The sequence below is a fragment of the Chenopodium album genome, chromosome 24 (assembly GCF_948465745.1).
Source record: "Chenopodium album chromosome 24, dcCheAlbu1.1, whole genome shotgun sequence".
In the NCBI taxonomy this organism is placed as follows: domain Eukaryota; kingdom Viridiplantae; phylum Streptophyta; class Magnoliopsida; order Caryophyllales; family Amaranthaceae; genus Chenopodium; species Chenopodium album.
Genome location: NC_137857.1, coordinates 2,955,595 through 2,968,977, shown reverse-complemented (window position 1 = coordinate 2,968,977; position 13,383 = coordinate 2,955,595). Strand labels below are relative to the sequence as shown.

Genomic DNA, 13,383 nt, shown 5'->3' with positions numbered 1-13,383 from the left:
TTATTAGAACTTTTATTGCCAAAGCTAGGCTCAGCCAACCTCTGATCATTTCTATCTATTTGAAATGATCAAGTCATATGTGTTCTTGTTGACTTTAGAATATTATATTTGAATTTTTGTATCAACAAAGTATACTAGTATGTTTTAGAATGTCCCTTGGAAATTATGAAAATGCAAATTGGAGCAAATAAATAGAAATGGAAGGGTATATCTAAGAGTAATAAAATTCAACAAAATCTCAGATAATTGATTTTTTTTTTTCCTTTTTTTTTTTTTTTTTTTTTTTGAAGAAGAAGAAGAAAGAAGGGTGTTTTGCAATTTATTTTATGTATTGTTCTACATTTAAAGAAAGAAGGGTGTTTTACATTTTTAGAGCGGCATTATCATCTCACCCTTTCGCTATAAAGTAAATGTAAATGCTTAAGCTGAGCCCATTGGGACATATACAAATACATATATTTGGGCCTTTGCCATATATAATGGAATTGTGCTTTGATATCCTCAATAGGCTAAACTTAAAAAATAAAAAATAAATAAATAAATAAAAAATAAAAAATAAAAAAAATAAAAAATACAGTAACCAATCTAATGTTGCATTTCAAATAGTCCATAGGTTTACATTTTCGTTGAAAAGACTAAAATAAAGACATAAAGTCATATAAGTTCTTGTTGGGTTTGATGAGATAAACATCGAAAGAGAATAAATTCATTTCAAATAGTCCATAGGCTTACATGTAATATACAACATACTTATAAAATAATCTAACATATACAGCCATAACCAATTTCATCTTCTTAATTAAACATAGGAAAAAATTTGGAATGTAATTTCCAACCAAAACTCGCTCGCAAACCCAAACCTAGCTTGCTATAACTAATCCTAATTTGGCTTAATAATTTGCTTGATTATAACAAATAAAAACACACTTAACTAACTAATACGAAGTAACTATTATTTCACAAACCCTTTTTTCCCACTAACCTAATAAAGGGGCAGGAAATAATGCATGCATGCATGCATATACTAGAGATAACTTAATTAATTAATTAATTAATTAATTTTAATTTCATACATATATATATAAGTCCTTAATTACTATTAAGAATCCAGCACCTTAGTAATCACATTAAGCACCTCATCATGAGCAGTCAATTGTGGGAAATGACCATCAACATCGATGATTTCGACCCTCGATTTAGCATTGATCATCTTCTTCTGCATATAGTAAGGCACAGATGAGGGGACTACAAGATCATTGGTGGTGCTAATTATGGTGCAAGGTGTGTCAACTTTCTCAAGAACATGGCGGTAGTCGCCGAGGAAGATGATCTTAGCAACAGCTAGGGCAACTTCTGGCTTCATTTTCTTTAAACTCTTCTCAAATTTCTCAACTAAATGAGGCTCTTTTCCTCCTACGGCTAAAGGAGCAAATGCTGTGGCCCAAGGCTGAAAATTGGATTCTATTGTTGAGAGGAGTTGCTCAATTTGTGTTGCTTCAAATCCTCCTTCATAATCTTCTGAATTTATGTACCTATTTTATTAAAAAAAATAATAATAAAAAAAAAAATAAAAAAAAAAATACTCAATTATATGATATAGATAAGCTAAGTGGTGATGTGAAAATAATGTGAAATTGTCAAAAATAGATTGGGCAAAAAGATAAGTGAACAAAGGGAATTGAAGTGCTATTTAATTGAAACCACTCAACCTGAACAAACTTTTGGGCTAGATTGGGCCCAAAAGCTCACATCAGAGTATGAATAGTACTCCATAGTTGTCATTAATATTAACTAAACAACTACTCCATCTAATAAAGACAAAGCTCCACATGAATAAGATTATAAGAAATTAAGAAGTCTAGGAAATTAAAAATTAAAAAGATATTTAAAAAAATGAAAATAATAATAATAATAATAATAATAATAATAATAATAATAATAATAATAATAATAATAATAATAATAATAATAATAATAAATTTCAATGTGGCCACATGACAATTAAAGTTGCTTTTTAACTTTATTACAAGCAAAAAGTAAAGAATTGTCCACATTCTTCTTTCATTTTACATCACTCAAATTTCTAAACCTAAAACAGCCTTGGTCCCTAGTAGTTGAGCTCACTTTAAAACTTTATTAAGCATGTTAGCCTTAGAATATAAAAAATTGTCCAAGTATATTATAATATTAAATAGTGTAATACATGAATCCTAGTATTTATATGAGAGTTAATTAGTTACACCTATTCAAACTTTACTATGGTCCTTCCGTATCAATGTCTCTAATTTTAAATTTTTAAGGATTGAACAGGACTACTCGTGACAAACTCCTAATGTTGAGGATTGAACATAATCAAGGCAAGCTCCTATAAGATGGACTACTCATCTCAAAGTGAGAAAATAAGACTTTCTTTTTTTTTCGAAATTATGAGTATATACTAGACTTTGATAGTATACAAAATCTAGACATGTCAACTCAAGCATATGAGTGTCATAGTTTTTATTATTAAGATTAAAAATATTGGTTTTTTGGACTCCTCACACGAAATATGTGAAAGATTGATATGATTTTTTGTATGATCTATAAATGTTGTTGTCTATATCCAAATAAATTATTATTTTTTGTAAATTTCCAAATACTTAGCATGAAAACTAAACCATGATGGAAAAGAAATCAGAGTTATTTTAGAGAAATAGAAATAAATTATCATAAAAATCTACTAAATTAGCACAAATGGATAAGCTAATAATATGAAACAGAGATAGTATATGAAGGAGAGGTTTTCATTTTATTTTATTTTAACTAAATCCAAGAAAGCTAGCCAACTCACAAAGAATCCAAAACATAATACTCCAATAATTAGGCATTAAATTCAGGTAGAAAAATTAAATATGTGTAATCCACCAATGCATTATCCACAATTATACCAAACAAAACACACTAATTATTGAGTAATTAATATAAACATCAAATTAAAATTTCTTAAAAAAGTATGTAGAATGAATAAACTAATTACCTGGGAGAAGCTCCAATGAGTATAAGCTTGGTAAAAAGATGAGGCCTCTTGATGGAAGCAATACAACCAATCATACCAGACATAGAATGACCAACAAAAACACATGATTTAATGTTCATTTCATCCAATAAATTCACCAAATCATCAGCAAAAACATCAAGAGAATTATACTTTAAAGGATCAAAACCATGATTATTATTCTCATGATTATTAAAAGCACCAGAAAAGTTCCAATCAAAAAGAACAACTTGGTGCTTTTCTTCTAAACTTGGAACAATCTTTTCCCATAAGGATTGTTCTCCCCCGTAACCATGTCCTAGGACAATCACCTCGTCTTGGCCCCCGGTACCGAGGATTTTTGCATTCATGGATGCTGTTAGACCCTTTAACATCACCATTATATTGTTGAAACTAAGAAAAATTATATTTTAGGGAGATTTTTTTATTTTTTTTTAAAAAAAAAGTGGGGGTTGAAGTAGAGAAGCTGTATGTGTAGGGTAATGAGTTGAGGAAGTGAGAAAGGGTTTGGGTTGTCTTATATAGGAAAGGTGATTGTAGCCATACATTAAATTAAATGGAACACTTGTGTTATAGCTACCATATTTCTATTTTTTATTATTATATTATTATTATTTTATGTATGAATAATATATCATGCAATGGATTTATATTTTGTTAACAAAATTAAATGTGTCGTTTATTGGATGATTGTGATAGAATGTTGAGTAGTTTATTATTTTGTATAATATATTCAATGTATAGTTCATACGAGTACAAGTTTAACTACAGACATGCAATTTAATTTACAAACTACAAAGATGCATACACCAAAAAAATGTCCAATTCGTATATTCAACAATTAAAAAATAATCGATAAAAAAAACCTCTCAGAAATATTGGATGACTCTTAATTACTTTTCGGGTTTCAAAATCTTGATTCAACTATATGACATAACAATTAAAAATCCAAACCAACATCATACAAAATAAAGTAAAAGATATAATAATATATTTTCTGAAGAAAATTAAGAATTTTTACAAGGATTAAGGGTCTTTTCACATTTAATTTACTGAACTGAGTTGAGCTGATTGGAGCCGAACTAAACTGAATTGAATAGAACTGAAATGAATATTTTATGAGAGAAGGAAATTAAGAGTTGAATTAAACTGATTGGAGTAGAATTAAACTGAACTGAAATTAAGCTGAAATGAACAGGCCCTAAAACAAATTTCTCACTAAAATAATATAACATGGAGTATGTTTCTTATAATCTAGAATGAAGTCATGGTCAATACTCAATAGTGGGATATAGTAAAAAATTGCTTGCATTCACCATTTGGCATGTATCATGCCTAAAAAAGTACGGAATAAATATGCCTAAAATGGAAATATTGTCACATATATTGGGGTAATATTTGAATTTTTCTCGTGTTGATATATACCAAGCCATTATCATTGTTCATTTGATTTCACCACTTCAAAATAAAGAGCAATTGTAATTAATCACACTAAAATAGCCATTTAAACAGATTTACACATAATACATATACTTAATATGAAGCGATGAGCAAATACTTAGGACGTACTTGTACGTATCTAGCTAGCTAAGCTATACTCAACTATATATATGTTATGCATACTATTCCTCCATTAGTCCATCTCTAGTTTGATCTTCTTTCTATTTGAAATCTTTTTAAATACAACTTAATCCAACGTGAAAAGAACATATATAAAGACGAGAATAGTAGCAAATTAGGACTTTTTAGAAGAGTTGACATAGCATAAAGTTTTTATTTGTTGAATGCTTAATTGCTTTAGGATCTTAGAGATGGAAGGAGCCAATCTCGGCACAAATAAGAAAGCAAGAGAGAGAAAACTAGAAAAGGAGTAGCAAAGTTAGATAAGGGAGATGATCATGAAAATTGAAAGGTCATAATAATCTCAAAAACAGTTGGAAGTCATAAATCATCCCTTTTTATTTTAGACTTTTTAGATTTAATATTTGTTTCAGAAGGCCCACTGTAGCTAGCTCACTTACACACACACACAAAATGTGGAGTACAAACTTTATCATTTCTATTTTCTTTCTTTATTTTCTATTTTATTTTACACCAATCTGATCCGCTGATTTTTTGATGAATATTAAGAACAGCCGAAATAAAGGATTCAGTCATCTTCCGCCAACTAACACTATTTAATGACCGATTTTGCCTTTATGCTATTCAAATCTACCACCTTTTTTACCTCTTAGCTTAGCTTGGAGAATAGTGTTAAATGACCAACTCAACCAAAAGCTTACGTTGATGGCTAAAGTCCAGAATTAGCTTGTACTCTATCAAACAGTAGACAAATACCTCATACGCTAATGGCTAAAGTCTAAAATTAGCTTATACTCTATCAAATAGTAGACAAATAGTAAAGAAAATTATAATTGATTTAAAATTCATGTATAGTCAAAGTTTTATGTTGTCAACAGTCAAGCAAGTTAGTTAACATGATGCATGCCAATGAAAAGCAAAGGATAAAGAACGCGAATTAGTTAATTCACATAAAATCAATTAGGTTTTTGATGAAAACTAAGTATGTTTGACTAGTATGTAATTTTTCAATGACGAAAAATTCAACCATTATTATGTACTACCTCGGTTCTACCCATTTACTATTAACAAGGTCAAAGTTTTAAAGTTTTGATCATGTCTAATTGTGTATATATAACACAAAAAACCTTATCAAGTTAGATCTTATTAGATTCGTATTGTTATGAATTTTCAATACATAATGCAGAATTAATGAAATTAACGGTCAAAGTAGTCCATTGTAGATCGCGTAAAAAACAAGTAACACTTAGCAAAACAGAGGGAGTAATACATTAGTCAGTATGTAAGAGTAGTTATTATGTACTTCATACATTCTAATTATGTGTGCTAAATCGATTGTTTTCCATGACATTTAAGTACCTTGTATAATATAGAGAAAATATAAAGATAACAGAGTTGCCGTTGGTGTAAGGCAACCAAAATAATCAACCCATTTTGGAGAGCTAGCTAGAGAAATCTAAGTTCAACACAAGTTGGATCACAAACATACAAATCACATGAATGTGGTTTATAAGAAGGTAAAGTTACGTTTGGCAGACATAATGGTTTAATGACATAAAGAGCCTTTTTGTCCTATTAATATTGGCCTTTTCTACGAAATAGAGTTTTTTTCAAATTTTGAGATACTTCCAAGGTCCACCTTTTTCTCCATTTAAAGCGATGGGAGCCACCACGTTCAACATTGTAGCGCAACTTCACTCTATGACATGACATTGATAATCCCCTTCAATTACTTGATTAATTAATTAATCAATTACCACACTTATTCACAACTCTATCCGACCCGTTGTGGTCACACTTTGACCTTTACGATTTTCAATGTAATCAGTTTCATAAGTATAATTTCAACTTAACAAATGTAAGGTGAAGATAATAGACCTAAGTATTATTAATCCGATTAATAGTTATCATTATGGTGTTTATATATAAATATAAACAACTAAATCAGACAAAAATTTGAAAAAAAAAGGATGGAAAATAGAAAATAACTTGACTAAAAATACTTAAAGAGAAGATTCATAAAATTTGCAAGAAAGTACGGATAAAACAATGAAGGTGGTAGTGGTTGGTGTGGCAAGAACAAGAATTTATGTCCACACCCTTTTCAAGGAATATATGGATCAATAGTTATCATTGTGATATTTTCAATTCTAGAAACCTAAAGATGAAGAATTTTCTTTGTTATCTTGTCAATATTTATAATTATCTTCCATAGCATAAAAACTATGATTAGTTTTAATTTTGATATAAAACCTAAGTTGATAGCATTCGTTATTAATTCCATTTGTTATAATTTTAAAACATGCTTATTTTTTACTTAGTTAGTACGGAGTCTATAGATGCTGCACAAACAAGAATTGTGACTGATTCTAGGGTGTTATTTGACAAGCTTATACTTCTGTTTGTAGAGGGGAGTATGTACACCAATAGATAATTAATCCACGACCTAACGTCAATTATCCTTTTACCCTCAAAACATTACATTATTCAAGAATCTTAATCCTTATATTACGTTCAATTAAAGAATGAAAATTAAGGCATGATAGTGCAATTTGCTAGTCATCGTCAATCTGTTGGTTGGTGCACACATTAATAACCATAAATTCCGTACGATCTTAATCTAAAAATGATGGATAAGAGATTAAATGTCATATTACAAATTTATAAGTTAAAAAAAAAAAAAAACACCATCTTAAATTTACTTTCTCTATTTTTTCTTAGTGTTCTTTAGAATTTTTGTAAGATATGAAAATGAAAAAAAAAAAAAAAAATTTACCATTGAAACAACAAAAGGAAATAAAAGGGAATATAGAAAATGTTCGTACAAAAAATTTAAAAATTGGACGTGTGGCTACTTGTTACTTTTACTAATGATAAAAGATGATAGAAGTTTTTTTCATTTTTTATTATTATTATTATTTTTTTTTTTTTTTTTTTTTTTGAAGCAAAGATGGTAGAAGCTTCACCGTATGATTTTTTTTTTAGACGCTTTTCTTCACCTTTTAATCCTATAAATGTGTCCAAATTTTCTCTTTTTATAAGAGGACCACACAAGTCAATATTCTTCGACCATTTCTAATTAATTAGAATTTGTTTTTAGAAATCAGAAACTATTCATTTGGTAAGTAAAACGACCACTAATTTTGCTTTATAGTCGAAACCGTTGGATTATTGTTGTAGTCTTAGATTTTTTTGACCAACTATATTTGGCCATGTATTAAGCCTTTTAATGATTGTTATTGATAGAGAATATCCATAGAATATTCTCATCTTAGGTTTAGGATATATTTTGTATAAGATTATCTTATTCTCTAAATCCAGCCACTACTTAGCTTGTTTTAATTTGGTGGTCGTATATCAGAATAAAGTCAACTACTTTTGCACATCTCTTTTGCTATTAAGTTGGCTCCTCTTATTGTTGCAGCACTTGGAATCTTTGTGGAGTATTGATTCTTGCTACCTGGGTTTCTCTTTTGAGATTAATTTCAAGCGGTGGAATTTAATCTTTTCTTACGCAAATTTATTTGTTTTTATTCAACTGTGATTTCACGTAGTAGTGTAGTGTCTTCTCCCCGATGATGGTTTGATCCCTTAGCTTCTTCTTCTCTGGATCTGCAACTTAGCCCAAGTCTGTGTGCGGCTCTTCTCCTTCTCCTCCGGCCTAGCAGTGCTTATCTCTACTCTATGTAGGTCGTGGCTGTTGCTTCTCATCGTCATCACCGGCACATGTCTACTACTTCTCTTTTGATCATGGGTTACCATACTATCCTTACCGCTCGATGCGTGATTCAGATCCAGTCTGAGCATCCGATTTTCTCTCGCTCTGACTGCGGGGGTGTGATAGAGAATATCCATAGAATATTCTCATCTTAGGTTTAGGATATATTTTGTATAAGATTATCTTTATATCTGTACATATCTTATAGTTACCTAATATGATTAGGTTTCTCATTGTAACCCTATAAATATTGATCAATGGAAATCACTCTGATCAAGGAGTTTTCCCGAAATCTGACAGTTATCGATTTGATGTTGTAAAAGATAAGGATATAGAAGCCAAATAAAAGTTATTTATGCTCTATTAATAAAAGTTACTAAAAAAAAGTTTTAAAATTACCCTAAATTCAAAAGTTTTAAAATTACCTTGATGCACATTGGAGGTATACAAAAGTTTTTTGTACGAGTAATTGTATAGCCCTTCATTCCTATTCATATCCATTAGCTCTCCAAACTCACCAAGCTTAAATTGTCCAGCACCATCGAAAAATACATAGAGATAGAAAGAGATAGAAAGAGTACGTAGTACAAAGTATATTAAACAGTAAATACGAACTTTAAGTATCGAACAGCCGCACTTGCCCCTTCTTGGAGGGAAAAGCCTCAAAAGGTCATTGCTAAAAGTCCAAACCAAATGTGGTGCCAATGAACGTGTGATGCAAGCTTTTTTGTAAAATTTGCACAAACCAGCAAGCATGTACCAGTAATATAATTTTGCATATTTTGTTTTTTTAGGTAGGTAAGAAACATAACAAGACACATAACTTTATATTGCTAGGACATTTCAACGACCAAATCACTTAGACAAGAAAACATTGTCTATACAAAGTTATACTTGTTCACCATGAGATCCTCCAAATTATTGAAGAATATCTATGGAGACCATAAATTGATCGAGACCGTATAGTAGATAATTTACGATATAAGTTTACTATGTTGATTAGACAATTTTTAGTCATAGGCTCATAGCAAAATAAAGAGCACTTGAGGTTATTCTACTACCTCTGGTCTTTATTATTTGCAACAAATGGGTATTATTTGTGAGACATAAAAAATTCTTTTATTACAAATAATAAGAAACTGAGGTAGTATATTGTACTTGTATTAGTTAATTAATTAGGGGAGAAAGCAAAGGTTGGTATGTAGTATTCTGCTTGCCAACAAATTAAGGAAGAAGGCAACCTCGACCCCAATAATTTTTTATTCCTAGCTTTGCCCCTAATTGGACTTTGCAGTCACCTAGCTGTGAAATTGTGAATGAATTTTTTTTTCACACGTGTGTTGTGCATGCATGAGCATGTGAATTGGACGAGCAAGAAAACAAAATTAACCTTTTCCTAATCTGTACTTGTAAAAAAAGGAATATTCTTATTATATTCATGTGAATTTTTTTGAGGGAAATATTCACGGTATCTAAATAAATCATCATCAAACAAAAAGATAAAATGGTGCTTGAATAGATAATTAAATATCAATTGGACTGAATTTGCGAAAAGACAGAAAATAGTTGGAGCAGGAACATAGTATACAATTAATTAAGATTATCAAATGAAATTAAAGTGATTTATTATCTGCTCATAATAATTAATAGAGTAATGATTTATAATTAACATGTCACATCCTCTTTTAATTGTTGTTTCGGGTGGAAACAATGGGACCTTGGCGAAGGTCCAATGAAGTGGTGAAGACTGGGCTCGGTCCAAGTAATGTTGGGCCGAGGGTTTCCTGCACAGCAAACACACGTAAACTAGCCTCGGGGGTGTTGCCGAGGAAGGCCCCTCCGATGCTAAAGTCAGTACAATGTGTAGAGAGAGAAAGCTATACAAGAGAATTAATTGCTTGAGACTTTGTGTGAATGAATGTAAAATAGAGATATTGATGACTTTTATACCTTTGCATATATGGGAGAATTGGGCCTTGGCCCAATTGACTTGCCTTGTGGACTGATCTTGACTTTAGCACAATTGGAGAGTTGAACCTTGACCTTGGGCTTTTAATTGGATCATTTAATGACTAGGCCCAATTGGACTAAATTGGACCCAAACAACTTGCCCCCCAGACCCGATTTGGAAATATGACGGGTCGGGTTTAATTAATCAGAAAAAGGAGGGAAGTAAATGATTTAATTAATCCAAAAAATTTGAATTTAAACCGCAACTAATGAAATAACGGCGGCTGGATGGGTAATGGTGGAAGTTGGACGGATAATGGGCAGTTAATCAAGAGGGAATGTGTTTAACGGTTACTTAGTGAGGTATTTAAAAGAAATTAGAGGCGCGGACTCCCAGAATTCCCATTTCTGGAAATATAAGCAAGAGAACCGCCCTCACTCTCCTCACTTCTTCACAAAACACGAACTCCGACTTGCGCAAAACCCTCGAATCCGCATCAAAACTTCCTTGAATCCCCGAGAATTAAGCTTAGAAACTGAAATTCGTCACTCCGAACTCGTAGATCGGCAAATTCCGCTTCAGATTAAGGTAATTTCCTTTGATTTTAGTTTGTTTTTCTTCGAATTCGAACTCTTCCTCCTTTTTTCGACTTTTTCTTCAAAAACCGACAATGGTGAGAGGAGTTAGAGGTAGGGCCCGTGCTCCAAGAAGAGCAAGGCAGATTCCGGATCCTCGGAATAGGACTGGAACATGGAATGGAGAAAGGATGGGGCCTGACCCTGCTGAAGGGATCAGGGCGACCCCAATATCTTCGGCTCCTCCTCAAGAAACGGAGGGGCCAAGCGTTTCTGGGTGGGACGAAGAAGTCCCCACCTCCCTTTGGGATATCCTCCCTGGATTTACGGAGTGGGAGGATGCTGAAGTAGCTTCGGCTATGATAAAGAACTGCCCCTACTCATGGTGGGTAGGGAATGCTGAAGAATATCGGTTTGCCGAGCAGATTGAATTGCATTACGACATCCTTGAAGCTGATGGGTATTGGTGCCGAATGTCTGTGGCATCTGATAGGATTCATCGTCCACCCCCGGGGTATGTGGAGGTGTACACGAGACAACTTCAGTATGGGCTGAGGTTCCCTTTGGACGTATTCGTCCGAGACTTGCTGATCCACTATAACGTTTCCCTGTGCCAGCTGACTCCTGTCAGCATCCGAAGGGTGATGACGTACTTGTGGGTCTGTAAGTTCTTCAGATATGTGCCGAACCTGCACTGCTTCAAAAAGCTCCATCGGCTGGTGCCAAACACTCAAAGTGGGCACGGAGATCATGGTCCTGGGTGGTACCGGATTGAGTCCCGGCCCCAGTACCTAACAATGTGGCCGAACGACTCTTCAGACAAGGACTGGAGAGGTCAATGGATTTGGGTCAGGGCACCCACGGATCCCAGCCACCCTTACGTCTTCAGCGCTCCCAGGTATCTAGCTGAGCCTGATCCCGAAATGGGAAGTTTGGGCCCTCCCGAAGATAACGGCCCAGATCTGAACCTTAATCAGCAGAATATCTTCGGCAAACTGCTGAACCCTGGGGGCGGCGGCCGAATGAAGTATATCCCAGAGACTTGGCTCCCGGATACGCATTACGTTTTCCAAGAGAACATGTTAGCAGCTGTCGGCCTCAGCCGAAAGTTTAGGGATGGTAAGCTTCTTCGGCTGGGGCCGAGGCCTTTATTATCTATTTATTTCTTTTTCTCTGTTTTTGCTTCGCACTTTTCTGTTGAGCCAATCCAGCATCTTCTACTTTGCTGAACTGATCTTTACTCCTTTTTTCTTATACTCAGAGCGAAACGAGACCAACGTCGGCATTGACTACAATCGTCTCGGCGTCAACCGAGAGAGAATCATAATTGATCGGGCCCCTTCTATCACCGATCCGAAGCACAGGGAGGTTCATTTAGATCATTCCCATCTCCAAATTGAGGTTGTTGCTCTGTATCAGAAGCAGAAGCCTTGGTGGAAGAAGAGGGATCCTTGGCTTCGGTTGTTAGACGAAGAAGCTGAAGCTGCCTATACAGCCGAAGAGGTTGCACGGGTTATCGAAGCTTGCGAAGGAGGAGAAGGGTCCTCCAGGGCTGCTGAAGAAGACGAGGCTTTGCTGAAGACCTCGGTGAGTTTTTAGACTTAGCTTTTCAGCAAGGATTTTTTTTATTTTTTTATTTTTTTTTATTTTTTTTTACTCACGCTCTTCTTGCCCCCCTGTCTTTTGCAGTCTGACGATAGCAAAAGACAAAGAGAAGGGAAAGCCCCTGCTCGTCCCGAAGATCAAATACCGGAAGAATCCGATATGGACGAGCAGCCTCTTCTCAAAAGAAGAAGAAGGATGGCCATCATTGGCCCTCACGACTTCCAGACGAGGCCGAGGCCTATCGGCATCAATATAAGGGAACCTGAGGAAGGCGGTGGATCGCCGAGGGTTCCCCAGCCACCAGCTCAATCTCCACCGAAGACCCCTTCACCACCTCCTGAGATGGAGGTGGACCAGAAAACTCCTGATCCGAAGGGAGGGGTCCAGGAAGAGGTACAAGAGAGTGTTGCAGAGCACGCTGCTGAAGATGCTGTGAAGCCCGATGCTGAGGGTTTCACAACCGATATTGCGAGGGAGGTTGAGGCTTTCGTCCTCACCCCTGAAGAAGAAGAGGAGGTCATAATAATTGACTTTGTTGAGAAAAAGGAAGAAGCTGAACCATCCAAGGTTCAGGAAGCTCCCTCATCCTCCTTTCCTTCCTTCCAGACGCTGAAGTATGGAGAAATGGGTTTCTCGGCCCCCCGAATTCCAATTCTTGATCACATCTGGGACATCATATGGGGTCAGAACCGAGAAGGTGTTGCAGCCTACTTTGGCAATTTTGCTAGCTTGTCCGAAGTAGATAGGGCAAGGATCTGGTCGCTGAAGGCCACTGCTGGGATGGGAGAATCCAGCAGATCAGTTCCAGACCCAGCCAAGTCTAATCAGCTGCTGATGATGCAGGTAAATTTTCTTCCTTGCCTTTATTTCTTTTCCAGTTCAGTTCTTTAGTTTTTTTTTTTTTTTTTGCTGACTTGTG

The 13,383-nt window shown here is 34.4% G+C and overlaps 1 protein-coding gene across 1 annotated transcript; it reads right to left on the bottom strand.

Moving 5' to 3' along the window:
* Window positions 1-674: 674 nt before the first annotated feature.
* LOC145611498 (strigolactone esterase D14-like) lies at window positions 675-3,547 on the bottom strand. Its single transcript, XM_081666832.1, has 2 exons — window positions 3,017-3,547; window positions 675-1,532 (listed from the first exon to the last, which is right to left on the bottom strand). The coding sequence occupies exons 1-2, from the start codon at window positions 3,412-3,414 to the stop codon at window positions 1,100-1,102; spliced, it is 831 nt and encodes a 276-aa protein (XP_081522958.1). The 5' UTR covers window positions 3,415-3,547; the 3' UTR covers window positions 675-1,099.
* Window positions 3,548-13,383: the final 9,836 nt, after the last annotated feature.